General features: G+C 36.5%; 1 protein-coding gene across 6 annotated transcripts; it reads left to right on the plus strand.

The window, feature by feature from the left end:
- Positions 1–1,795: 1,795 nt before the first annotated feature.
- LOC149068505 (uncharacterized) lies at positions 1,796–22,629 on the plus strand. Of its 6 annotated transcripts, none has more exons than XR_016195227.1 (3): positions 1,796–1,969; positions 4,549–4,632; positions 8,168–11,022. XR_016195227.1 is itself a non-coding variant. In XM_089251854.1 (3 exons), the coding sequence occupies exon 3, from the start codon at positions 19,229–19,231 to the stop codon at positions 22,265–22,267; it is 3,039 nt and encodes a 1,012-aa protein (XP_089107980.1). In that variant the 5' UTR covers positions 1,796–1,969; positions 4,526–4,632; positions 18,766–19,228; the 3' UTR covers positions 22,268–22,629. The 6 variants fall into 6 exon arrangements, 5 of the variants coding, with proteins under 5 accessions (XP_089107980.1, XP_089107981.1, XP_089107983.1 ...); XM_089251854.1 differs by lacking the exon at positions 8,168–11,022 and adding an exon at positions 18,766–22,629 and having other exon boundaries at positions 4,526–4,632; XM_089251855.1 differs by lacking the exon at positions 8,168–11,022 and adding an exon at positions 18,766–22,629.
- The last annotated feature ends 2,117 nt before the right edge of the window (positions 22,630–24,746 follow it).

A 24,746-nucleotide genomic window follows, 5' to 3' on the forward strand; every position in this document is an offset into this window, starting at 1 on the left:
TAATGGTTATATTATATCTATGCGACTGACCCATAGACATCATTCTTATTGGTGATTACATTGCCTTTGTCGGTGCTCATCCTGTGGGCATTAAGAAAACTTCATCGAATCGTCATTCACAAGCACTGTACATTTCTACCCTTGATCTGCGCTCCACTGCCTTCGCTGTGAGAAATAGAAATCCCAACAAAAGCGGGAAGTGCGGCGTATACGGTGAAAATTAAATATTAATTTAATGGAATTATTAATTAATTAAATATTACAGGTTCTTATGGAAGTGCTGTAATGGTAAATGTTGGTAACTCTCGGGGGGGGGGGGAGAAACTCTCGAGCCCATGGGGCAGATAGAAATTTACCGTTAAAGATAGGCTCACTGTAATTTGGGGAATATCATACAAACCGAAATTTTTCCACATGATATTGAAATTTTATCACAACAAAAATCAATTATTTAACATTTCAAATTTTTATAACCGAATTTTCAAATATAATTAAACTTTTATATGCAGTTAAATTTTTATATGTAATTGATATTTTAATTTTAATTTCGATAGCCTTTCTGCATTGACAAAAAATAATTATTTTCAGTCAACTGCGTGTACACTTTTGTTCATGTTTTTATTTCACATGTAAGACAAAAACCTATATACAAGCTGGCGTAGAACATGTACAGTGAAGAATCGACGGCTCGACGAACTGATTCTGCACTGTAATATATAAATTGACGTCACGATGAATTGACGCGGCGGCAAACTTGTACAGCTACGAAGTGGAGCTGCGACAAATTTGTGTCGCGACGAATTGACAATGCGATAAATTTGTGTCGCGACGAATTGATACTACGACAAACTTGTACCGCGACAAATTGGCACTGCGACGAATTTGTACCGCGACAAATTGAGGCGCGACGAGTTGAGCGCGACAAGTTGAGTGCGACGAGTTGAGCGCGACAAGTTGAGTGCGACGAATTGACCGGCTACGTGGCAGAGTAACCCCCTGTTAGAGAGAGACATTACGTAATTCCAATACCCCATGTGTATACTTTTCTAGAGTGAAGGCGTCGACGAAAGCTTCCACCATTTTTTTGCACACCGGTACGACTTCCCTCGGACCCAATGTAATGCGAGAAAATCGACAGCAGGAATTCTGGAGCCAAATTTTTGATGGTCGCAGTCGTGACTGAAACTGGGCCTTTGATAAAAGAATGTCCCGATTATTTAGAAGCTGTTTGAGATACGCCCCATGTAGAGCTCCACAGAAACGTTGTCTGCATGAGCAGTGCCGTCTTAACGCATGGGCCCACCCGGGCACCTCAAGAGAAGAGGGGCCTCACAAAAATGAGATCCAGTTGAAATTTTCTAAAATTTACCAGGTAGGGCCTCCGAAAAACCACTTTTCCCGGGGGCCCATGATACTCTTAAGACAGCCCTGTGCATGAGTACTTTTGTTTTTAGACGCGGGTTTAGAGGAAGGATGTACTTCGTAGTTGTTGTCTCACGATTTTTCTGTTTTTAGGGTTTTTTTTAAGATTTCAGCCTACTCATTGTACCGTTAAAGTGAGAGTTCTCATTTTCAGGTATGCCAAGAAAGCTGACTTTTGGCTTTTTCAATCGAATCGGAGCATTTTTATTTTACCTGAATTGTGCGTGAATGAAATGTCGCGTTTATTTTTTCAAATATGGCCATTGCAGTCAAAAATGCTCATAAGAAGATGATGACGTCATAAAAATAAAATCAAAGAACCCGAAAACAACAACCACCACGTATTTCACCCTATTTATCTCTGGAATGGAGTTTGGTCAGAGTCGACGGCATTTACCCAGTCCTTGGAGGGATCGTGCTTTGGCGGATTTTGGTTGTTAAAGGGTCATTAAATGGTCATATTTGGTCATTCGGGGGATGTAATAGGATCCCTTCTTGGCGAAAATCCACTGATCCCTCTACCGAGTTCATTTGGGATCACGTACAGGTCAGTACATTCATGTATTTGCCGGTTCAAAATTTGCCGGGTGAACATTTTTTTAACGCCATGATAAGCTTGATTTATTAATCATGATTTTGTACACGAGTAATTATAAATCGTGTCCTTTATACCAAAGCTGTTCCCATAATTGAAATCCATTTTTTTCACCAACACTTTGCTATGAAGGAATCATGCAAAGACTGCCAAAATGGAAAAATGACAATAAAAAGTAAACAATATTTTCAGGCAGGGCACAGCTTTGGTATAGGGGACAGGTTGGCGGTCTTTTTTTCGGCGCCAAATATGTCCGACGACCCCATCAGAAGTCGCCAAGGCCGTTAGACACATTACGAGCGCCGAAAAAAAAGATCGCCAGCATAGAAAACAATATGAAAAATATCATGAAACACAAGAGAAATGGAAACGTAAGTAACAGCTGAATTGAGCGAGCATAAAAATGCTGAAACCAACAAGCATAATTATAATAAAAAAATAATTATAAATGAAAACCCGGACTCTCTTTCCGGGTTCTTATAAATAAATAACGGTCCTGCATGTTGTATAAATAAATACATTCAATGTATTATAAATTAAAACCCGGACTCTCTTTTCGGGAATCCGGGTTCTTATAAATAAACAACGGTAAAATAAATAAATAAAATAATATCGATGCAGGGGCATCCTGCATGTAGAAAAGATTAAATATTGGAAAATATTAAAGGTACAACCTGAGGGAAAAGATATCCACAATAATTCCAATTAATCCTACACACACACTACATCATATATACGGAAGGAAGAGAAAATATGAAGAACTATCCCAACGGTTTTTCAAAACGCCGCAGCTATAAGGTGACGTCATTTGGAAGAAAAAAAGAGAGAATAGAATGGAAAAAAGAGAAAACCAGTTTTAATATGGCAGTAAAACCTGTTTGAAAGACGCGCTAGGACACTAGGAACACGGAAAAACAACCAGCAGCGCCACTGCCTCGCAGAATTCTTCGAATATTCTGGAACAACTACAACCCAGCAGAACAACAACAAACTAGAGCGCGGCAATGATGACAACTTATCTCCGGAAAAAAGTTGCCAACTTGGCGTGTCCCCTATACCGAAGCTGTTCCACAATGTGTTATAAAATTAAAAACAAGTTTTAAATAAAAAATAATTTTGGAGTAAAAATAAATGAAAAATGGAACTTCCTTTTAAAAGAATAGCGCAAAAAAATAATATAAATGAAATGTACAGCTTGACAAGAAAGGAATATTCCATCTGTATAAAAAAAACCAAGACAACATGATTCTGGTAACATGTTGCCAACAAGTGCAAAAAATGAGATAAAGAAAAGAAAGCTTAGCTGATTCAAACACATTGTTATTATTATTAGTGACACCTATTGGTGACTTCACTTTAAGAGGAAGAACCAACAGTATAATGAGAAGGAAATGGCAACCTACAAGCCAGAGGAGATGGCCAACCAAAGAATGCCAACAGAAGAAAACAACCGATCGGAAAAAGCGCCAATGGGGGCCAGGGGAAAGAAAACTCCAAAAAATAAAGGGATTGTACTACAGCTGTTCCGAAATTGTTGTGCTGATTGCTGTTCAAAACTGTTTTAGTAGCACATTTTGGGTGGAAAAATTATTCTTTCTTTTGCTAGCACGAGACCAACTTCTGTTGAAAATGTAAGCATTCGCTCAGCAGATCCAAGAATTTTCATCAATGAAAAAAATAGAAAATGAACTAGCCAAGAATGTAATAGAGCTAAAACACTTTGGACAAAAAAGTGGCAACAACAGTAAAAAGATAAGGATAAATGGACTTGAAAAATATTCCAGTCACCCAGGGTGATGCGCCCGAGTGGCGTTGTGGTGCGATGCTCGTCTACCACCATGAAGGTTGCTGTCACGGTCCCGAGCTCTAACCTGAGGGAGGATATAGATAAGATATTTCTCCCTAACGACCACTGATACACAGCACCTTCATTTCCAACCAATCTCATTAATGGCAGGAAATTGAAATAAAGTGATGTGGCCAGAGTTGGTGTGGGGTGAAGTAGTCACCCAGGGATAGTAACCTCATCGAGCAAAATTTCCCTTCAAAGTAAATTTTTACCACACATTCCAAATAATGTGTTGCCATCTACCGGAGAAAATACATAGTGAGTTATTTTTTACACTAGAAAGTATTGCACTGTATTTATTAGTTTTTTTTTCTTTTGTTCGATGAACTCTCAATTTCCCACAAATGCTAAAAAATTTCCAGCATGAACATATTTTCGTCAATTTTTCCCTCGAACATGGGAAAATTTCCCATGAGATATTATTGCTGCATTGCCAATAAATATTTTTGAAAGCAGCAAAGGGGTAAATTATTGGCAACCAAAAAAACCTGCCAATTTGGCTGCAATCTCGCTTATGGAATCATAACCAAATAAAATTGTTCTCAAGTTTGTCATTTAATATTAAAACGATGGCATTATTATAATTTTTTTTTGCAAGCAGTTTCTCTTTGACGTAGCCAAGACTATAATATAATTGAATTTAATTCTTTTATTGCCAGACTCGATTTGGCTCTATTTACAGGGGCAAGACATTAGAAACACCTAAAACATCTTATCGCCAGAGAGAATGGTTTTGGTGACGTATCGAATACTCTGCAACAAAAAGGTATATCATTGGAATTTATCCTTTTTTTCCTGTGACAGTTAATATTATTTACTAATTATATTTATATTATTTAATATTATTTTATTAAACATTACAAAATAAATAACGATACTTATAGTTATTAATTTCGGTAATTATAAGTATTTAAGTTGAACTTTTATTCTGTTGCAACTGCTCCTAATTTGCATAAATACTAATGCAGAAAAACCTCTATTTCTCGGAAAACTCTGTCTCAAAGAAGAAAAAAAATTGCATTTACTGTACTAAATCTATGCATTTTCACTTCTCTATCTCAACGTAATATCCAAAAAACTCTTTCTCAAAGGCCAAGCCATGATGATAGTAAAAAGAAAACACAAATTCCTTTTCTTTCGAGCAAATCCGGTTTTTCTCCGGAGGTGAAAGAAACTCATAAGAGTATAGTCAATCATAAGCAGATTCTGCGATTGACAGGGGAGGGAGGGCAGCTGGATACCATGTGGATGGCTTGTTCAGCATTTCAAAAAATCAGCCAACAGACGATTCAAAATTGGTCCCAAACCTAGTCATCTCAGTGATAAAGTATCGCATCTTTCACTTGAATTACGAATCTCGGAACAACGCTGTAGATAAAATTTCAGAACATTGGGACATTACCAAAAAACACTTCAATCTAGGAATTTCGTTCCCTGATTTTGTGAAAATGGACAGTGTTCTCTACAAAGTTGCAACACCTTAACTGACACTGAAATTACTGCTGAATGTATGGCCAACTCGAGTGATAAAAATACAGCGGGAGATGATACAGAGATACTAGAAAAAGCAAGAGAGGAAAATGGGAAACATTCTGTAAAAATGGCAAAAACAATGCTTTAATCTAAGCTTACTTTATTTAAAATAAAGTATGTAAATGAAATTTGAATTGAACAAAAAATCATTCAAACGTATTTCAGTGTATTTGCATATAGTGTAGTTGAGCATCGATTGCGCAACTTGAATAATAATTTCATTAGTACATAGTAAAATATAGTACAGTATTTTATAGTATTTCTCGACCTAAATTTCAGCCATTTTCCTCTCTTACACAATAAAACTCTATTTCTTGAAATCTCTATCTCAAAAAAAATTTCGGTCCTGTCAGTTTCAAGATAGAGAGGTGTTTCACTGTATATGAATACATGGTCGAGTGATCATAGTGACGGACTCGCATCGCAAGGATCCGGGTTAAAAACCCCACTGTCGCCGCAGTAGTGGTCGGCTGAAGTTGGTTTTCTGTGGTTCCCAACTTTGAGGCACAAATGCGAGCTGATCTCCCAATTGAAAAGTCTCGCCACAGAGAGCAACAGGCCTGCAACGATAAATTATTCAATCATTACACTTCAGCCATAGTTAGAAAAACTTGTGGCAGATGGCAGCACTAAACATAACAAGCATTACACAAACAAACTTCTCGTCAGGTTTCACTACATGTACACGCGCATTCTAGCATGTATTAATTCGTTAGAGGTTCTGCAGAGGAATATGAACGAGGTACATGTATGGTTTAGTAGTAGGCCTAGTATATAAATACAAAAACAACGCCACAACAGGCAAAATGCCCAACGAGGCATACACACACAAATGCTCACACATATAATACAAACACTTTGTGACCACAAGAGACTACAAAGTCTTTCGTACAGGCCCAATGTAAGCAATTGGTTTATTCAATATTTTTTAGCAACAGCGCTATTATATTTATTAAATATAAGTAAAAGTATACATTTTCAAGAGAGTGTATATTCAAAACAGTATATTTCAGCTGCTTTCAATTGTATTCTGTCTTTAACAGATCTTTTAAATATATATTTTTTTCAAATCTTGTCAGGATTTCGTTACCACCCTGTATAAACAGGTTCATCAAAAACGAAAGTACCTAAAAATTTAAGCTGCGTTCGATCATATGACTCTGCATTGGATAAAAAGTTCTCGCCTCTGTGTAGGTAGTTCTATGTATGCTTAGTCATTTTGACCAAGGAGAATTAAATAAATACCCGCAATCAGGGCTGGATCTTTAATCCTTCGAACTATGTGGCTGCAGAAAGTGAATTCTTGTGTTGCTAATTAAAGGGAGGCAATTTTTTTTATCACTATTTAGTGAATAATATTTTAAAATATTATTCGCTTGCACTTTAAAAATGGCCAGAACCTGCCCTGCCCACAATCCTCGATGCCAGGACAGAACTCACCCAAGTTAAAGAAGGATATCTATAGCGAGGAAAAGGAACACCCAGTTTGTGCTCACCAAGTCTGAAAGGATTAAGAATTTACGTCATTCGCACTTTCCACCGAATCGTTTGCTTCATTAAAAAGATCTTTCATTCATTTGTTTACGTGTATAAAAGATCTTTCTTGCATAGTATTTCAACTCTACTGAATTGATCAGTTTTTATGGAATCTCTGAAGTTTAGAAATTGATATTTTTTTTATTCATAAAAGGAACTACGAAATCACTTGCTTGTACCATTTGAAATTTGTACAGATGAAGTGATGAAAAAAATTTGTTTGAAACTACTCAAACATCCAGAAAAATAAGAGTTCCTAGGAAGACGAATGCTACAGAAACTCTGTAGAAAACATTGGTGCTGTTATTTGGTGGAAAGGCACGTGCATTGGAATTAGTTTGACAGAAGTTGCATTCTAAAATTGCTGCAACAGCTTTCAGAACCTCATACATACAGCATAAAGGAATTGTCAACGTACAAACAACGTGGATGAATTGAACAACTTGCAAAGAAATATGAGTGATAAAAAGTTTGAGTGTATGTTCATTGAGTTTATTGAAAAAAATGACAGACACACACTTCTCTATGTTCTTTAGAATAAAGGTGATCATAAGAATGGTTCTTCCTTTGTCCATTTTGACATTGGTTTTATTTTCTTGCTTTGAACTCATTTCTGAAAATTTATCTAATTTTAAAAACAATTTTTTAATCTTTAAAGGTTTCCAAAATCTTCATAACAAAAACTTTTGAAACCTTTCACCATGAAAGAGAATATTCTTAAAATATTCTAGAACTAAAACTTGTAATTATGAGGTGACTATGCCAAAAAAAATTGTTCTAAATGTTGTTGCAGGCAATAGAAAATTAATTATATTTCATAATATAAACAAAATTAGTAAAAACATTTCATTATTTAAAAGCGAAAAAGAATATTCTTGATTATTCTCCAATTTTTACATTCAGGAGACTATCACGTCACATCTTCAGGTATCTTTGTTCTTTCCTAAAACTTTCTGTCCTGGGAAGTTACCTCATTTTCCCTCTTTTAGTTCCGGACCTGATTCAAACCAGCCCTACTGAAAACGTTACACATTTTTCTAGAAGAAATGCTCTTGGCTATACTTTCTAGGTTGAAACGTGAGAAATTTATTTATAGACTCCTATATAATCTTTTCTTAATCATTCCTTAGATTTGCTTGTATTCGAATCATTGTTAAGGAGCTAATTTCAATGTCTTGATCAGAACATAGGTTGAATATGGAAGAGATCATGATAACTCTATTTTTTTCCAGGTAATGGAAGATACTTATCAAAATTTGAATATGAAAACTTCTAATTCTGTACAAGTCACAAAACAACAATAGTATTTGCAGCGATATTGAACCAGACAGGAAAGTGTTGAATTACTCTGTTCTCAGTTTAAATAAATCTCCATAACTCTTTTGAAATGAATGAATCATCTACGAAATCACATGATGTGGATGCAGACAATTCTGGGTGTATTCCAATATTGCCAACATCGAGTGAAAGGCATTTCGAACCCATTTCTCATGATGACTTTGGTACTCAAGATTACCCTCACAAGTGTGAGGGCTGTGAGAAAACATTTGTGAAGAGCTCTGAGTTGAGCATTCACAAAAGATTTCACACTGAAAGAAAGTCCCGTGAGTGTGATGTTTGTGGCGAAATGTTTTCTCAAATCGAGCATTTAAGACGACATAAAAGAGTTCACACTGGAGAGAAGCTATATGAGTGCGATCATTGTGGTAAAATGCTTTCTCGAATTCGTGATTTAAATAGACATAAAAGAGTTCATGCTGGAGAAAAGCCATATGAGTGCAATTATTGTAGAAAAGCATTTTCTGAAATTGGTACTTTAAACATACACATAAGAGTTCACACCGGAGAGAAGCCACACGAGTGCGATGTCTGTGGTAAAAAGTTTTCTGTAATTGCAAGTTTGAAAGATCACAAAAGAATTCACACTGGAGAGAAGCCGTATCAGTGTGATTATTGTGGGGAAATGTTTTCTCGAAGCAGCACTTTGAACAAACACAAAAGAGTTCACACTGGAGAAAAGCCCTATGAGTGCGTGGATTGTAGCAAAACGTTTTCTCAAATCAGTGGTTTAAATAAACATAAAAGAGTTCACACTCGAGAGAAGCCGTATGAGTGTGATTGTTGTGGTAAATCATTTTCTGATATCAGCAATTTACACAAACACAAAAGAGTTCATAGTGGAGAAAAACCACATGAATGTGATTTGTGTGGTAAAACATTTGCTGAAATTACAAAGTTAAAAAGACACAAAAGAACTCACACCAAACAGAAGTCACATGAGTGTGATGTTTGTGGTAAAATATTTTCTCACATCAGCAGTTTGAAGAAACACAAAAGAGATCACAGTGAAGAGAAGCCATAGATGTCCAATTTATCAAGGATCAAATCAAGGTCCTTTGATAATGCATTTGAAGAACAAAATGTTAAAATTCTGCTTGTCAACCATAAAAAAATTATGACTTTTTTCTGGGTGTTAATTTTTTTTATACAGGTCGTATTTGCGAAAAAAGTGTATAAAACATATCTGAGATTTTATAACTTTTTTTACAAAATTCAGATCATTCTGGTAGTAATTTTAATTTTCTTCTAGTTTATCATTTACTTCTCTGTCATGCGGTATTTCTTAATTTGCTTCAGATGGTATCTATTTTTTTTTTTTTGAAAAGTCATTGTCTGTAGCAAAGTTTCAAAATCTTGCTGTCTGTCGCAGCTTGAACATTGTTAAATGAGAAGACTTTAAAAAGAAAAATTTTACCAAAAATGTTGAATCACATTTTATACATTCGCCGTAGATGAATAAAACAATACGATTTCGAAAAAAAAAATTGTATGAAAAAATATTTTTTTCTTGTGTCCCGTATTTGTATTTGCTCCTCAGAAGTTGAAGACTGTAGAATACCAACTTCAGCCGACTACCATTGTGTTGCAAACAGGGTTCAAACTTTTGTCCTCACAATTGCAGTCCAACACGGTACCCCTAGAATTTCAATTACTAATTAGTGTCAGAAACTATGGTTATAAAAAAGCCAATCCGAGCGGGTTTTTCTGGGCAAAATGGGGAAAATTGAATTTACTTTTTACACAGCCTCAAAATATCTGATTTAAACATGTTGGACACCCTTTATGCGTACATCTTATATAATGTACATGTATATCTAAATACTGTGTATCATAATGTATATCTAAATGTACATTTTTGGTGCATGTTAAACTATGTATTTGACCAATAAAACTGACCATACAATAAGGGAATAATTGTTCACACACAAACACACCCACTTCTGCGTAATTGCATCTGAACCTTCAGTTGTATACAGAACTGGAGCAAGAAGATTGTAGTAAAATGAATGAATTTGGATAATGAAAATTCTGAGAAATCAGGATTGTGCCTGAATTTTTTTTTTTTTCTCCAAATTTTTCAAACCCCACAGAAAATGTACCCAAAAGTGTCCTGATCCCTCAAAAATAAAACCTTTAGGTATGTAACCAGAACTATTCACATGCTTCTCTTTTTCTTGAATTCCTCACTGTTGAAGAACATCCCTGCTTCATTAAATGAAATTCTGAAATGTTTTTAAAGGAGCAGTAACAATTAAAAAGTGATCTGGTTCAGAGGAGGAGATAGCCGTCATTCTGAGGATTCATTACTCTGGAGATGTTTCCTACTTGTCAAAATTAGCCATTTTTGGGAACTTAAAACTACAGAATAACTTGAATTATCATTAAACACAAATGGCAATAACATTATTGTATATTAATATCACTTTATACAAGAAAACCTGTAGTGTGCAGCAACAAACCTACAGAATGCCTTCATCTGGCTGACGATTTTGATAGGCCAATTTTCGGGGTCGGGCTTATATTGTGAGCATCTTGAAAAATCAAGCTAAGGCTTATTTTCTGAGAAAACTACCTTTTTTTTTGTTCTATTTCACTTGAAGGTGTTCGTTACCAATGTTCATTTCGAGAATCCCACAAAGTTATTTTCTTTTTGTTATGAGATAATGTATTTTTGTCTCTTGATATTTCAATTATAAAAGTCTGATGTACTTGTACAAAACTTATAAAAAAGCAGGGTTCGTAAAGAAGCCGGTTATTTGGTTTTAATAACATTTACATTAAAAACAAAATGTCTGAAAATCATTCAAACTTGTAATAACTGAAATAAAATGTTTATTAATGTAATTAACACAATTCCCATATTAATTATATCTATAAATATTTCTTATATTTTAATAAAAACAAGCTTTTGCTATTTAGTTATTTTATAGCTTAATTAAAGGAAATATTTTGTGTTTGAGAATTCTTATCATTATTATTAACTATATAATAAAGATGTTTTCTCTAGTTGCTCTTTCAATATGCTTAATTTGGACTATTTTGCAAAAACTATGATAAAAACTAAGCAATTACAATGTGTTTAATGAAGCATAATCAATGCAATTTAATTGGCAATGATTTACAATATGCAGGGTGATTATAACTGAATGAATAAATGAATGCCAGAACTTTGCCACTGGACTTATCCCGTTGCCGAGATCACTTCCAGCCCAGCTCCATGGCAGAGTCTGGAACAAGAGTGATTATAACTTAAGTTCTGATTTCAAAACACTAAAATAAAAACCACTGGTCAGAATGACTTGAAAATTTGTATGAATGTTCCTGGGGTAATGGAATTTTGTATGGCGAAGAGGAAAATATTTCGTAGAAATGTAAGATAGATGACACTCTGTACTCATCCAGCACATGGGAAATTCGCTCGCAGAATGGATATGACGTCCAGTCAAAGCAAAATGATAATGCAATTAGCATGGCAAAATTTCGTAATTCATGGAAACATCACAAAAATGGAGTCATTTAAACAATCAACTACAACTTACACAAGAAATGTTAGATATGTTGTCCACTGTGTTCTGGCTGTGAGGTGGAAGAACCAAAGTGCTTGTTCAACAACGGATCAGAGTAGGCCTATGCCATGGTAATGATGTGGATGTGCTTTCAATTCACCAAAGTTTGCAATCCGACCACAGCACATAACATTTCGGGGTATTCCCGAAGGCGGCCAGGTGTTGTGTCATGTTGTTATTGTCAAAATGGTTCTTCAGCAGCTGCTTCACTGGTGTTGCAATGTGTATCTTGATAAAAGTTGTGTTATTCACCAGAGCTGGAGAAATCAAAAAATCAATTTAAGTGAAAACCAAATTCATTAAGAGGGAGGCATGTTTTCCCTCCAAGAAAAACAGTCCTAAGTAATGCTGTTTTTTTTACTTTTCCGGGACGTTATGACCCATTCTCATGTTGCAAAACACATTATTACGAAATCAAAAAAAAAAAATTTTTGCTTCATATTTACACTCAATTTTAGCAATGATGCATTAAAATTTTAGGCACCGAAACTGATTTTCTAGTCACCCAGCATCTGGGATTTGTCCAGCCTTGCTATTCACACACTAATGCTGTTGAAGTGTCGGAATGATATGGTTGCTCAAAATAGATTGTACCACTTGCCAAGTACAGCATCATCTACTTGTACATTTTAAAATATTTTTCTTACTTTCACCATTTTCACCAAAGAAAATTCTATTGCTTCATTCATGCAATGGACCTGTTAGTGAATACCACCTGCTCCTTAGATGCAGGTGCATAGCATAGAGACACCTGCCGTGTAACGGTACTTATGTATTATTCAATGTTGATGTGTGAGACCGGACGCATGCAAAAGAATGTGCTCCCGATGGGTCTCTGATGTATCATATAATTTAATCATTTAATTAAACCTCTCATATTAACGATGTTGTCTCTCTATCAAGAAACGTCTCATTCGTTTAGTTTATAGACCCATGCAAATTTCCAAGCCATTCTGACCAAAATTTCTTATTCATGTTTTGGAATCAGAATTTTAATTATAATCACCCTGTATGTAGCTGATTATTTGTCATAAATCACTTACTACTACGTAATGTGCATCCTAACCAAATGGTGAACCAGTCCATATTCCAAGGAATTTCTAACAAGTTTTTTTTGGACAGGGATCGCCAGCCACTTCACGAATTGGCAAATTCTCTGGTGTTCAGTCAGAACAGGATATCACCAAAAAAAAAAAGGCTTTTTGATCTAAAAGAAAGTCTTGTTAATTATAACTAATTAGAAGTGAGATAAATTCACAAATATGTACAAATATATATACGGCTAAACAACATGCTAATGTATGATATTTTCATTTGTATTTTGTGCGCATTCTTTATTTTTGACTTCTAAATGACAATGAAAATGCTTATACTGTATCTCAAAAACGTGATTTTGGAGTTATCGTGTTCTGACCAAGCACCACAGAATTTCTGGATTTTACTACTGTACAGTAGAACCTTGATTAACTGGGGGTAATGTTTAAAATATGTAAAAATTGTAATAATTAAATATTAAGCCTGGAGGTGATATACAGTACGAGAAGTGCTGCTTCCTATGAAAAGAAAATGAAAATGTGAGGTAATGTAACTACTAGTACACTGATCTTTGTCCTTAAGAAGCAGCTGGTCTCTTTTTGGATTATAAGGCAATCTGCCCTTATCATGCCAGTGAAGTCACTGCTGCTGTTGCTTCTTTGTGAAGGGGGAGGGAAGGCTGTGTGATAACATACCACCACATATGTGTGATACAATCCTCATTCATGCATTTTCTTAAGATAGAACATCAGAATGTAGCCTAAAAATAGAAAATGCAGTAAGAATGAAAAACTTTGATACTTTATATAATTTTCAGCAACTAAAGATACTTAATATGAAAGAAAATTTATATTAAGTATATTCAGGCCACTTTTATGAGATTTTTTTGGAAAAAAATAACCACTTGGTTTTTAAACTAAACAACCCTGTAAAAAAAAAGTAATGCAAATATGTAAATATTTTTTTAATGAAAATTCAGTTTACATAACCATTCTGGATAGATATATCCCTTCCTAATGTACACTCTTCCATCAACTTGAGTGCTAAGAAGATTTTTTTCAAAAATCGATTTAATAAAGGCATATCACCAAATACCGATCAATCCTGACGGCATTCCCAAAAGCGCCGGCTAATTATGGCCATTGGGCTATACGAACACGTTAATATGTGCTCCAGCCTGAGAGAAGCAGCTCAAACGTTTCAGTGTGTTATTGACGAAGTGCTTCATAACTTAGATTGTTGTTACGCATATCTCGATGATTTGTTAATTGCTTCATTGAAGAAAAATCTCATGACGCTGTCTTAAAACGCATCTTTCAAAGACTGGTATCGTGATCTATCCATCTAAATGTGTATTCGCTCAACGCCAAATGAATTTTCTGGGTTTCTTGTTTCCCAGATGAGATTGCACGTTTACCAGATCGAGTACAAACATTGCCCGATTACCCATTGCCATCAATAGTGACTTCATTAATCGCTTCGCTTACAAGGGACTGGCAAGAAATTCTGATAATCTCTGACGAATCGGTGATAAATATGATAACTGTTGTAACGTAATGGCAGGTTAGAAAAAGGAAGGAAAAAAATGTGGAAAAGTAAGAAAAGAAAAACAAATGAAAAGACATCTGTAAGTAAGAGAGAGTAGATATGAAGTATGAAGTATATTTCTCTTTTCACCCTCACCTACCTGTTCTCTTACCCCTCTTATGTACATGAATATAGCAGAAACCATTTAACCTTAGAATAGAAGCTTTTTACCTTCCCTCATCACAGAGGTTAAAAAGAACTACCTTTTTTCATGAGGTTTCAAGAAAGTTTCGTGGTGTTGAGAAAAGAGGAAAGAAAACAGACTTGTTTGAATTAATTCCACTGGCGTTTGTACGCAACATTACATCCTTCATCGTAAATAGGTTAAAGCCTTTTTTTTTTGGCAATTGTAAATTTCTGTCACAGATTCCTTAAAGATGCCGCTAGAGTGCAAGCTCCTTTACACTCTACCTTTACACCAAGGGCGTAGCGAGGGGGGGAGGACTTGGGGGTTTGGGGGTCTGGTTCCCCCCCCCCCCCCGAAATGTGAGAAAATGACCGAAAAAAGGGAAAAAGATGGCCAAATCCATTGTTCTGTCACTTTGGTCCCCCCCCCGAACGAAATTTCTGGCTACGCCCCTGCTTTACACTGCTCCTTTACATGAGTTTGCGGAAAGCAAGATCAAAAACGACAAAACTGAAATAGTTTGTTCCGAGGAGTCCGCCAAATCCGCTTTTCTGTCATGCAAACAATCGCCAACGCTGTCCTTCTGGCCCACCCTGTTCCAACAACGTAAAATTGTTTTTGACTGTCGATGCTTCTGATACCTCATTGGGTGCAGTCCTACAACAGCATATAGGAAGCAAAACCAACCATTGTCATTTTTTCACGCGATCTCAGTTCGCTATTAAGCCTTTCAAACATATTTTGGAAGGATGCAACTTCATAATTTTCTGTGATCATCTTCCTCTCACATACACTTTCAAACAAGGAAATGATGAATGTTTTCTCTGCAATTTAATCATCTCGAATATATCAGTCAGTTTTCGACAGATTTACGATATCTTCCTAGCAATAGTAACGTTGTTGCTGATGCTTTCTCAAGAATTTGTGAAATACACACTCCTTGTGCAATCGATTATGCTGAATTGGCACAGGCAGATGAAGACGAATTACATACCTTGCTTCTTGTAGTGAAACTGGGCTTAGCTAAAGCGCTTCGATATTTTCGGTGTTAAAATCTTCTGCGATGTGTTCGTATGACGATATGTGCCCGTATGTTCCTGGTCAATGCGCCGTCTAGCATTCGACTCTGTGCATAATCTGTCCCATCCTGAGGTAAAAGCTACTCTAGGCATGATACGCAAACGATTTGTGTGGAAATCGATCGCGAAAGACCACAAAGATTGGTGTCGTATTTGCGTCACCAGAAGTCGAATGTGTAGTTACTACTGGTCTTTATCTCGGTCTAACGACAGTTTCTGGTGGTGCCACTCCATACTATAAAATATTGACCAAGTTTCCAAATTTTACTGGTTCGGTCTTGTACGTTTTCAACGGATCATGAATATCTCTCTGCAACTTGGATTTAATTTCAGTTTCGTGGTGAGTGAATAATTTCTCTCTTTCGTAGGACTAATGTCGCCTTCATTCTTTCGCTATGGCAAATACGCAAACAACTGACAATCAGACTGAACTTTCCCTTTCGGGAGCTGAAGTCTTACGTGTTTCATTTCGTGCGCCTCCATTTTGGGAAGCCGACGTTGATTTATGGTTCCTTCAAGTGGTTTCCCAGTTTATCACGGCAGGCATTACCGCGGATAAGACGAAGTTTCATTCTGTGATTTCCGTGCTCGACACAAAAATCTTGTCTTACGTGAGTGATTTAGTACGTAATCCTCCCACACACGATTTATATGAGACTAAAGAAACGCATTTTTTCTCAATTTGCTCAATCTGAAACTGCTCGCTGAAATCTATTTTTCATGAGTGCGAGCTAGGCGAAAAAAAACCGTCCCAACTACTTTGCGAGAGGCGAAACTTGTCGAATAACACAATCAGTGATGATGTTTTGAGCACGTTGTGGCAGCAAAGATTACCCGTCAGTGTTCAACAAATTTTGCTCAGATAGCTGATCGTATATTAAAAGCTTCGAGTTTCAATGCTGTCGTTTCTCAGGTGTCTGAACCTCCTCTGCCTTCTTCAGAGTTGCACGAGCTTAAAAAAGAAATTGCATCGCTCGCTACACGATTTGAGGAGCTTTCTCGTTCTCGAAACAATTCGAAAGCTCGTGAGCGAAACAAATCTTCAGATCGCTCCAATCGACGCAAATTGTGCTGGTATCATGCTTGATATGGTGAAAAGGCACATAGTTGCATTTCACCTTGCCAGCACTCGGAAAACTAGCAGGCAATCCTGTTACAGCGGAGGCCGGAGATTGCCAATTTCAAAGTCGCTTATTCATTTGTGATAGAAAATCTAAAATTCGATTTCTTGTTGATAGTGGTGCAGCTGAGAGCAGTTTCCCTAAATCACTTGCCAAAGTTTCTACGCCCGTGGACCTTTCGTTATATGCGGCTAATGGCACTCAAATTCACACATATGGAACTAAGCATTTTGAACTTGATCTCGGACTGAGGAGAATATTTTCATTCAATTTCTTAGTGATCGACATCACAAATCCTATTTAAGGTGCCGATTTCTTGGAGAGATTGGGTTTACTTGTTGACGTCAAGAATCGCCGGTTCGTTGATAATTTGCCAACTCTATACTCTCTTGGTGTAGTTACTACCGGTCCTTCTCTCGGTCTAACGACAGTTTTTGGTGCCACTCCATACCATAAAATATTGACCAAGTTTCCAAATTTCACCGGTTCGGTCTTAAATTCTCAACCCAAACCACATGCCATAACCCACTTCATCGGAAACTTCAGGGCCTCTCGTCTTCGCAAAGGCTAACGTCTTTCTCCTGAAAAGCTGTTGGCCGTCAAGAAAGAGTTTAACTTGTTTTTGAAGCAAGGCATCATTTTGCCTAGCAAAAGTGCGTGTTCTAGTCCTATCCACCTAATTGAAAAAAAGACAGGTGTTTGGCACATATGTGGTGATTTTCGTCGGTTGAATGCTGTCACTATTCCCGACCGTTATCCTATTCCCAATATTCAAGACTTTACTTTCGGTCTGGCTGGAGAAGAATATTTTCTAAACTCGATCTTGTAAAGGCATACCACCACTATTCCCGACCGTTATCCTATTCCCAATATTCAAGACTTTACTTTCGGTCTGGCTGGAGAAGAATATTTTCTAAACTCGATCTTGTAAAGGCATACCACCAGATCCCCGTGAAAGAAAGCGATATTCCCAAGACGGCTGTGATTACACCGCACGGTCTCTTTGAATATGTTTACATGATCTTTGGCCTCAGGAACGCTGCACAAACATTTCAACGATTCGTTTACAGCATCCTCTCGGATCTCGACTTCTGCTATGTTTACTTAGATGACATTCTTGATGCAGTCGTATGAACATGATCTTGATGTGTTGTTTTTATTGTGGTTCACAACGGTCACCCTCCGTTATGAAACTCAACATTCAGCACTACTGAGAGGCTCGATGCCAATATTGGCATGTCTGCATATAATCATAGCTCATCACATTAAAGCAATGTTTGTGTGTTGTTCTATATTGATGCCTGATGTTGAAAGAAAACGGTACATGTTTGAGGCTCCGACTTGTAGCTATAAATATGACTTGTACACAGGACATTCCCATATTTGAGATTTTTTATTCGATGAAATTAGTGTCACTTTTTCCTGTTCTTCCCAAATATGTGCTCAGTTTTTGCATGTAGATCTCTCAAAAACTTTACAAATTCGAGTTTTTCCAGACTTGACACATTTTTTTCTGAAATCGGCTATCCACCATAACTCAAAAATGGTTCGAGATAGGACAGGGCTGATAGGGTGTTTCATGTTTCACTTGGGCTCATCAATCACCTCCTTTTCCTTTCGTTCGGCAGCACATGCCACGTTCACCCTGTAAGTGTGTATATACTGACAACTTCATGTGTATTGACATTTTCGTCATGCCCCACCGAAAGCTTCAAATTCATTTCTTATCGAATGTTTTTATTTTGTAAACTCTTTTGCTTTCTCCCTTTCATTAAGACCACCTATTTTATTAACCCAAACCCCCTCGGGAGTTGCTACTCACAGTTTGAGAACTACTGATATAAGAAAACAGCCCAGCATGGTTCACTTTGTCGAACGAGAAAACGTCACAGAAAAGTCACCAAATTTTACTTCCAGTATATGGTAGACACCCTGATTTAGAACTTTGTGATGATGATATTTTTTCTTTTACAGATGAATCGAACATCTCAGAATGTTTACAAGAGGATATACAGAGGAAAGTTTTGGAAAATTATTGAACTTCACGAGAATCAAAGAAACCGTTACAGACTTGGTTGTTTGCTATCCGTTCGAACACAGCTTTAATAGTGTGGATGATTGTCTGCAAGATCACATAATGAAGATGATATAGATGAAGATGACAGCTTTATATAAATTTGAACTCAATCTGTAGTTTCTGGTTGATTTCTTGATGAAGAAAACTCACATGAGTGTTAGTGCTGCAGAAGAACATTGGTGAAAGAGAATAATTCGGAATTATATCCATAAACATATTAGACTGAAATGCAGATAATTTAAAAAAAATATATCTGAGTTATATATGTGGTAAAACTTTTAAATCAAATAAGCAATTTAAATCTATGTGTGATGATTTCAAGCCGTAAAACACACAGGTTTTCAAGCCGTAGCATTTGGAATGAGTACAGAAGACAGTGAGTGTGAAATCTGTGGTAATACATTTTCTAGATTGAACCATTTAAACCTACAGGAAATAGTTCACACGGGAGAGAAACCACACGAGTGTGAAATTCGGGGTAAATTATTTTCTACCGGCACTGATTTAAACCGACACAAAAGAGCCCATACTGGAGATAAGCCATACGAGTGTGATATCTGTCATAAAAATTTTTCTCAAAGTGGCAATTTAAGCACTCATAAAAGAGTCCACACAGGAAAGAAGCCACACAAATGTCATGTGTGTAGTAAAATGTTTTCTAGCCGTAGCAGTTTAAACATTCATCAAAGAGTCCACACGGGAGAGAAGCCACATGAGTGTGAAATTTGTGGTAAAATATTTCATCAACTAGCCCACTTGAAATCACACCAAAGGAGCCACACTGGTGAGAAGCCACACCAATGTGAAATCTGTCATAAAACATTTTCTCGAAGTGACAATTTAAGCACTCACAAAAGAGTCCACACAGGAAAGAAGCCACACAAATGCCATGTGTGTAGTAAAATGGTTTCTAGCCGTAGCAGTTTAAACATTCATCAAAGAGTCCACACGGGAGAGAAGCCACATGAGTGTGAAATTTGTGGTAAAATATTTCATCAACTAGCCCACTTGAAATCACACCAAAGGAGCCACACTGGTGAGAAGCCACACCAATGTGAAATCTGTCATAAAGCATTTTCTCAAAGTAGCAATTTGAACACTCACAAAAGAGTCCACACTGGAGAAAAGCGACACAAATGTCATGTGTGTAGTAAAATGTTTTCTAGCCGTAGCAGTTTAAACATTCATCAAAGAGTCCACACGGGAGAGAAGCCACATGAGTGTGAAATTTGTGGTAAAATATTTCATCAACTAGCCCACTTGAAATCACACCAAAGGAGCCACACTGGTGAGAAGCCACACCAATGTGAAATCTGTCATAAAACATTTTCTCAAAGTGGCAATTTAAGCACTCATAAAAGAGTCCACACAGGAAAGAAGCCACACAAATGTCATGTGTGTAGTAAAATGTTTTCTAGCCGTAGCAGTTTAAACATTCATCAAAGAGTCCACACGGGAGAGAAGCCACATGAGTGTGAAATTTGTGGTAAAATATTTCATCAACTAGCCCACTTGAAATCACACCAAAGGAGCCACACTGGTGAGAAGCCACACCAATGTGAAATCTGTCATAAAACATTTTCTCGAAGTGACAATTTAAGCACTCACAAAAGAGTCCACACAGGAAAGAAGCCACACAAATGCCATGTGTGTAGTAAAATGGTTTCTAGCCGTAGCAGTTTAAACATTCATCAAAGAGTCCACACGGGAGAGAAGCCACATGAGTGTGAAATTTGTGGTAAAATATTTCATCAACTAGCCCACTTGAAATCACACCGAAGGAGCCACACTGGTGAGAAGCCACACCAATGTGAAATCTGTCATAAAACATTTTCTCGAAGTGACAATTTAAGCACTCACAAAAGAGTCCACACAGGAAAGAAGCCACACAAATGCCATGTGTGTAGTAAAATGGTTTCTAGCCGTAGCAGTTTAAACATTCATCAAAGAGTCCACACGGGAGAGAAGCCACATGAGTGTGAAATTTGTGGTAAAATATTTCATCAACTAGCCCACTTGAAATCACACCAAAGGAGCCACACTGGTGAGAAGCCACACCAATGTGAAATCTGTCATAAAACATTTTCTCGAAGTGACAATTTAAGCACTCACAAAAGAGTCCACACAGGAAAGAAGCCACACAAATGCCATGTGTGTAGTAAAATGGTTTCTAGCCGTAGCAGTTTAAACATTCATCAAAGAGTCCACACGGGAGAGAAGCCACATGAGTGTGAAATTTGTGGTAAAATATTTCATCAACTAGCCCACTTGAAATCACACCGAAGGAGCCACACTGGTGAGAAGCCACACCAATGTGAAATCTGTCATAAAGCATTTTCTCAAAGTAGCAATTTGAACACTCACAAAAGAGTCCACACTGGAGAAAAGCGACACAAATGTCATGTGTGTAGTAAAATGTTTTCTAGCCGTAGCAGTTTAAACATTCATCAAAGAGTCCACACGGGAGAGAAGCCACATGAGTGTGAAATTTGTGGTAAAATATTTCATCAACTAGCCCACTTGAAATCACACCAAAGGAGCCACACTGGTGAGAAGCCACACCAATGTGAAATCTGTCATAAAACATTTTCTCGAAGTGACAATTTAAGCACTCACAAAAGAGTCCACACAGGAAAGAAGCCACACAAATGCCATGTGTGTAGTAAAATGGTTTCTAGCTGTAGCAGTTTAAACATTCATCAAAGAGTCCACACGGGAGAGAAGCCACATGAGTGTGAAATTTGTGGTAAAATATTTCATCAACTAGCCCACTTGAAATCACACCGCAGGGGCCACATTGGTAAGAAACCACACGAGTGTGAAATCTGTCATAACAAATTTTCTCAAATTAGCAATTTAAACACTCACAAAAGAGTCCACACTGGAGAGAAGCCATACCAATGTGAAATCTGTCATAAAACATTTTCTCAAATTAGCAATTTAAACACTCACAAAAGAGTCCACACTGGAGAGAAGCCATACCAATGTGAAATCTGTCATAAAACATTTTCTCAAATTAGCAATTTAAACACTCACAAAAGAGTCCACACTGGAGAGAAGCCATATGAGTGTGAAATCTGTGGTAAAATATTTCATCAACTAGCCCACTTGAAATCACACCGCAGGGGCCACATTGGAAAGAAACCACACAAGTGTGAAATCTGTCATAACAAATTTTCTCAAATTAGCAATTTAAACACTCACAAAAGAGTCCACACTGGAGAGAAACCACACGAATGTGAAATCTGTCATAACAAATTTTCTCAAATTAGCAATTTAAACACTCACAAAAGAGTCCATACTGGAGAGAAGCCACATGAGTGTGATATCTGTCATAAAACATTTTCTCAACGTAACAATTTAAACACTCACAAAAGAGTCCACACTGGGAAAAAGTGATACAAACGTGATTTTATTAAAATGTTTTGTACCAGTAGTAATTTAAACCGAAACAAAAGAGTCCATACTGGCGAGAAGCCGCACGAGTGTGAAACTTGCGATAAAATATTTTCTCAACTTGTCAGTTGAAAACCACACCCCAGGGACCATACTGGAGAGAAGCCACATGACTGCGATATCTCTCAAAAACATTTTATCAAAGTAGCAATTGTAACATTCACAAAAGACGTTACACGAATGCAGTTTATGTTTTCGGAAATTTTTAACTATAGTCTGTTTCAGGTTAACTTTGCAGTGAAGAGAAAGGTAGAGAGTGTATTCCTTCGCCGCAAAATATAGTTCTCATATATCGGACGTTTAAGATGAACCTTTATACATAATATTTCAATTTTTTCTATGATTTTGAAAAAAATACTGAAAAAAAATCGTTTTGAACCGATGTTTACTTGTTTAAAATGTTTAAATTATAAAAAATATTGGTTACCATTATTAAAAATCCATAGCAACGGCGACGACACTCTGGCGCGATATCCTAGAAATTTTCCCCGCCAATATCACTCGTGTTTTTTCCATTGCACAATTGTATACTGTATATATTTTTTTTCGTTATTTGGTTTAATTTTCCATAACGATACAATTTTTCATTGTTTTACATGCAGTTATAGGCTTACATAAAAACGAATATTCAATCAGTTTTATTTTCTCCTAAAAATAGGCTTCGGTGAGTTCAGATATTCACTCATTCATAGATTACAAGAAGTGTTTCTCTTCCACGAAAGTGCCGACACTATTGTGACTTGTGAGAGGCCCTCTATGGGTGCAGAAGTTTTGGTTATAGATCCCCCTTTTTTTAATTATTTATTTTTTGCCATGTTTATGGGAATATAGTTTTAGTTTCCGATCACGGAGAGTGTTGACAGAGTCGCGACTTCCACTCACACAAACGGACGCCATCTTCCACCCACCTGTTTCTCCTCATGCCCCTTGCCTATAGCGTCTCTTCAGATACAATAAATGAGTGGGGGGGGGGGGTCGACAGTGGTTTGGGCTTTCATCTGTTATGTGACAGTTGTGTCTTAATTTTCATCAGAGATAGCCACGCTAAAGTTCTCTGCTCTTCCATTCCTGAATACTATATTTTAGGTTTTTGAATATTCGTTGTAAACAAAACTCCATAAGAATAATCCGTAATAACCATGAGCAGCACATCAACCGTAACAGAAGACTAAAGCTGTCGGGAAAACAAGTGGCATCGACGTATACCGTTCGGGGAAAGGGGGAGGTCGAGTGACGGAAATTTCGGCAAGAAAAGTGAGTAGAAAAATTCTAAACTTTTCCGTATCATTATTATTATTTGGTGCTATTCCTGCATTTACATGTGAAAACAGAGTTAACCTGTTTCTTCTTAATTTATTTAACATTAATTTTTTCCATATAAATTGAAGAAAAAATTCCAAATCCCCAAGTTTTTGAGAGCCATGGTTAATATACAGTATTTTAAAATTACACGTTGCTTTCATAATATTGTTTTGATTTTTTTTGTAAATAAATTTCAGCTGAGGGAAGGGAAATATTGCAGAAAGATATGACTTTTTTGAAATTTTTAATGTTACTTACGGTCCATCAATGAAGAGTAAGTGACACGCTGATAGAAGATAATTATTTTTTTCTAAATTTTAAAACATTTTCTAATCAAAAAACAAAACAAATGATTTCAAAAAGCTCACTTTAATTTCTGAAAGTATCGGCAGTGGTTTTCTTTTAATTCTATAATTATTACTAATTTAACTGTGCAATTACGTTACACGTAAAAAATATTTTTCTCAGTGAGATTGGCGAGAATCGGCCATACCTTACCGAGGCCGCGCATCGATACATTGGTTAAGAGGCTTTCGTTCCCATAGCAACGAGTGATGCGGTTCCCTCGTAGCTTCCCCTTCACTGCAAAGTTAACCTGAAACAGACTATAGTCCTTATCTGAAAAAAGCACAATTTGATTGATTTCAAAAAGAGTTCAAATGAAGTGCGTTGCTAACATGAAGCAAATGACTTAGCATGTCTTATTACGATATTTCAGTGGAAGAACATGCACCTCTCTTTGAAGTGATAAAGAGAAGTGTTAGAAAGATAAAATGAGGAAATGAAAGAATCCAATAAGAACTCTTCTAAAATCTATTCTGAAATAAAAAAATGAATGTTTCTTTTTGTTTTTTTATTCTGTGAGAAGTTTGCAAAAAATGTTGCTTAAAGTTGTTTTCTGTAAAGCTTTTATCAATTTTCATGGAAACTAAATTATCAATGAAACTTTTGCGATACATACTGCTATTTATACCGATTGTTTTCTTTCCCCAGTATCCCATATGGATACACAAAACGTCTCTTAGTGAATGTATCAACGTTAAATATTTCACATGATAAAAACTTTTTTATTTGTGATTGTGTCAAATTGCCCGTGAAAATTAAAGAATGAGGAAAAATG

The sequence above is a fragment of the Pholcus phalangioides genome, unplaced genomic scaffold (assembly GCF_987345545.1).
Source record: "Pholcus phalangioides strain wild (caught in Gottingen) unplaced genomic scaffold, Ppha-v1.0 ptg000027l_1, whole genome shotgun sequence".
Taxonomy (NCBI): Eukaryota; Metazoa; Arthropoda; class Arachnida; order Araneae; family Pholcidae; genus Pholcus; species Pholcus phalangioides.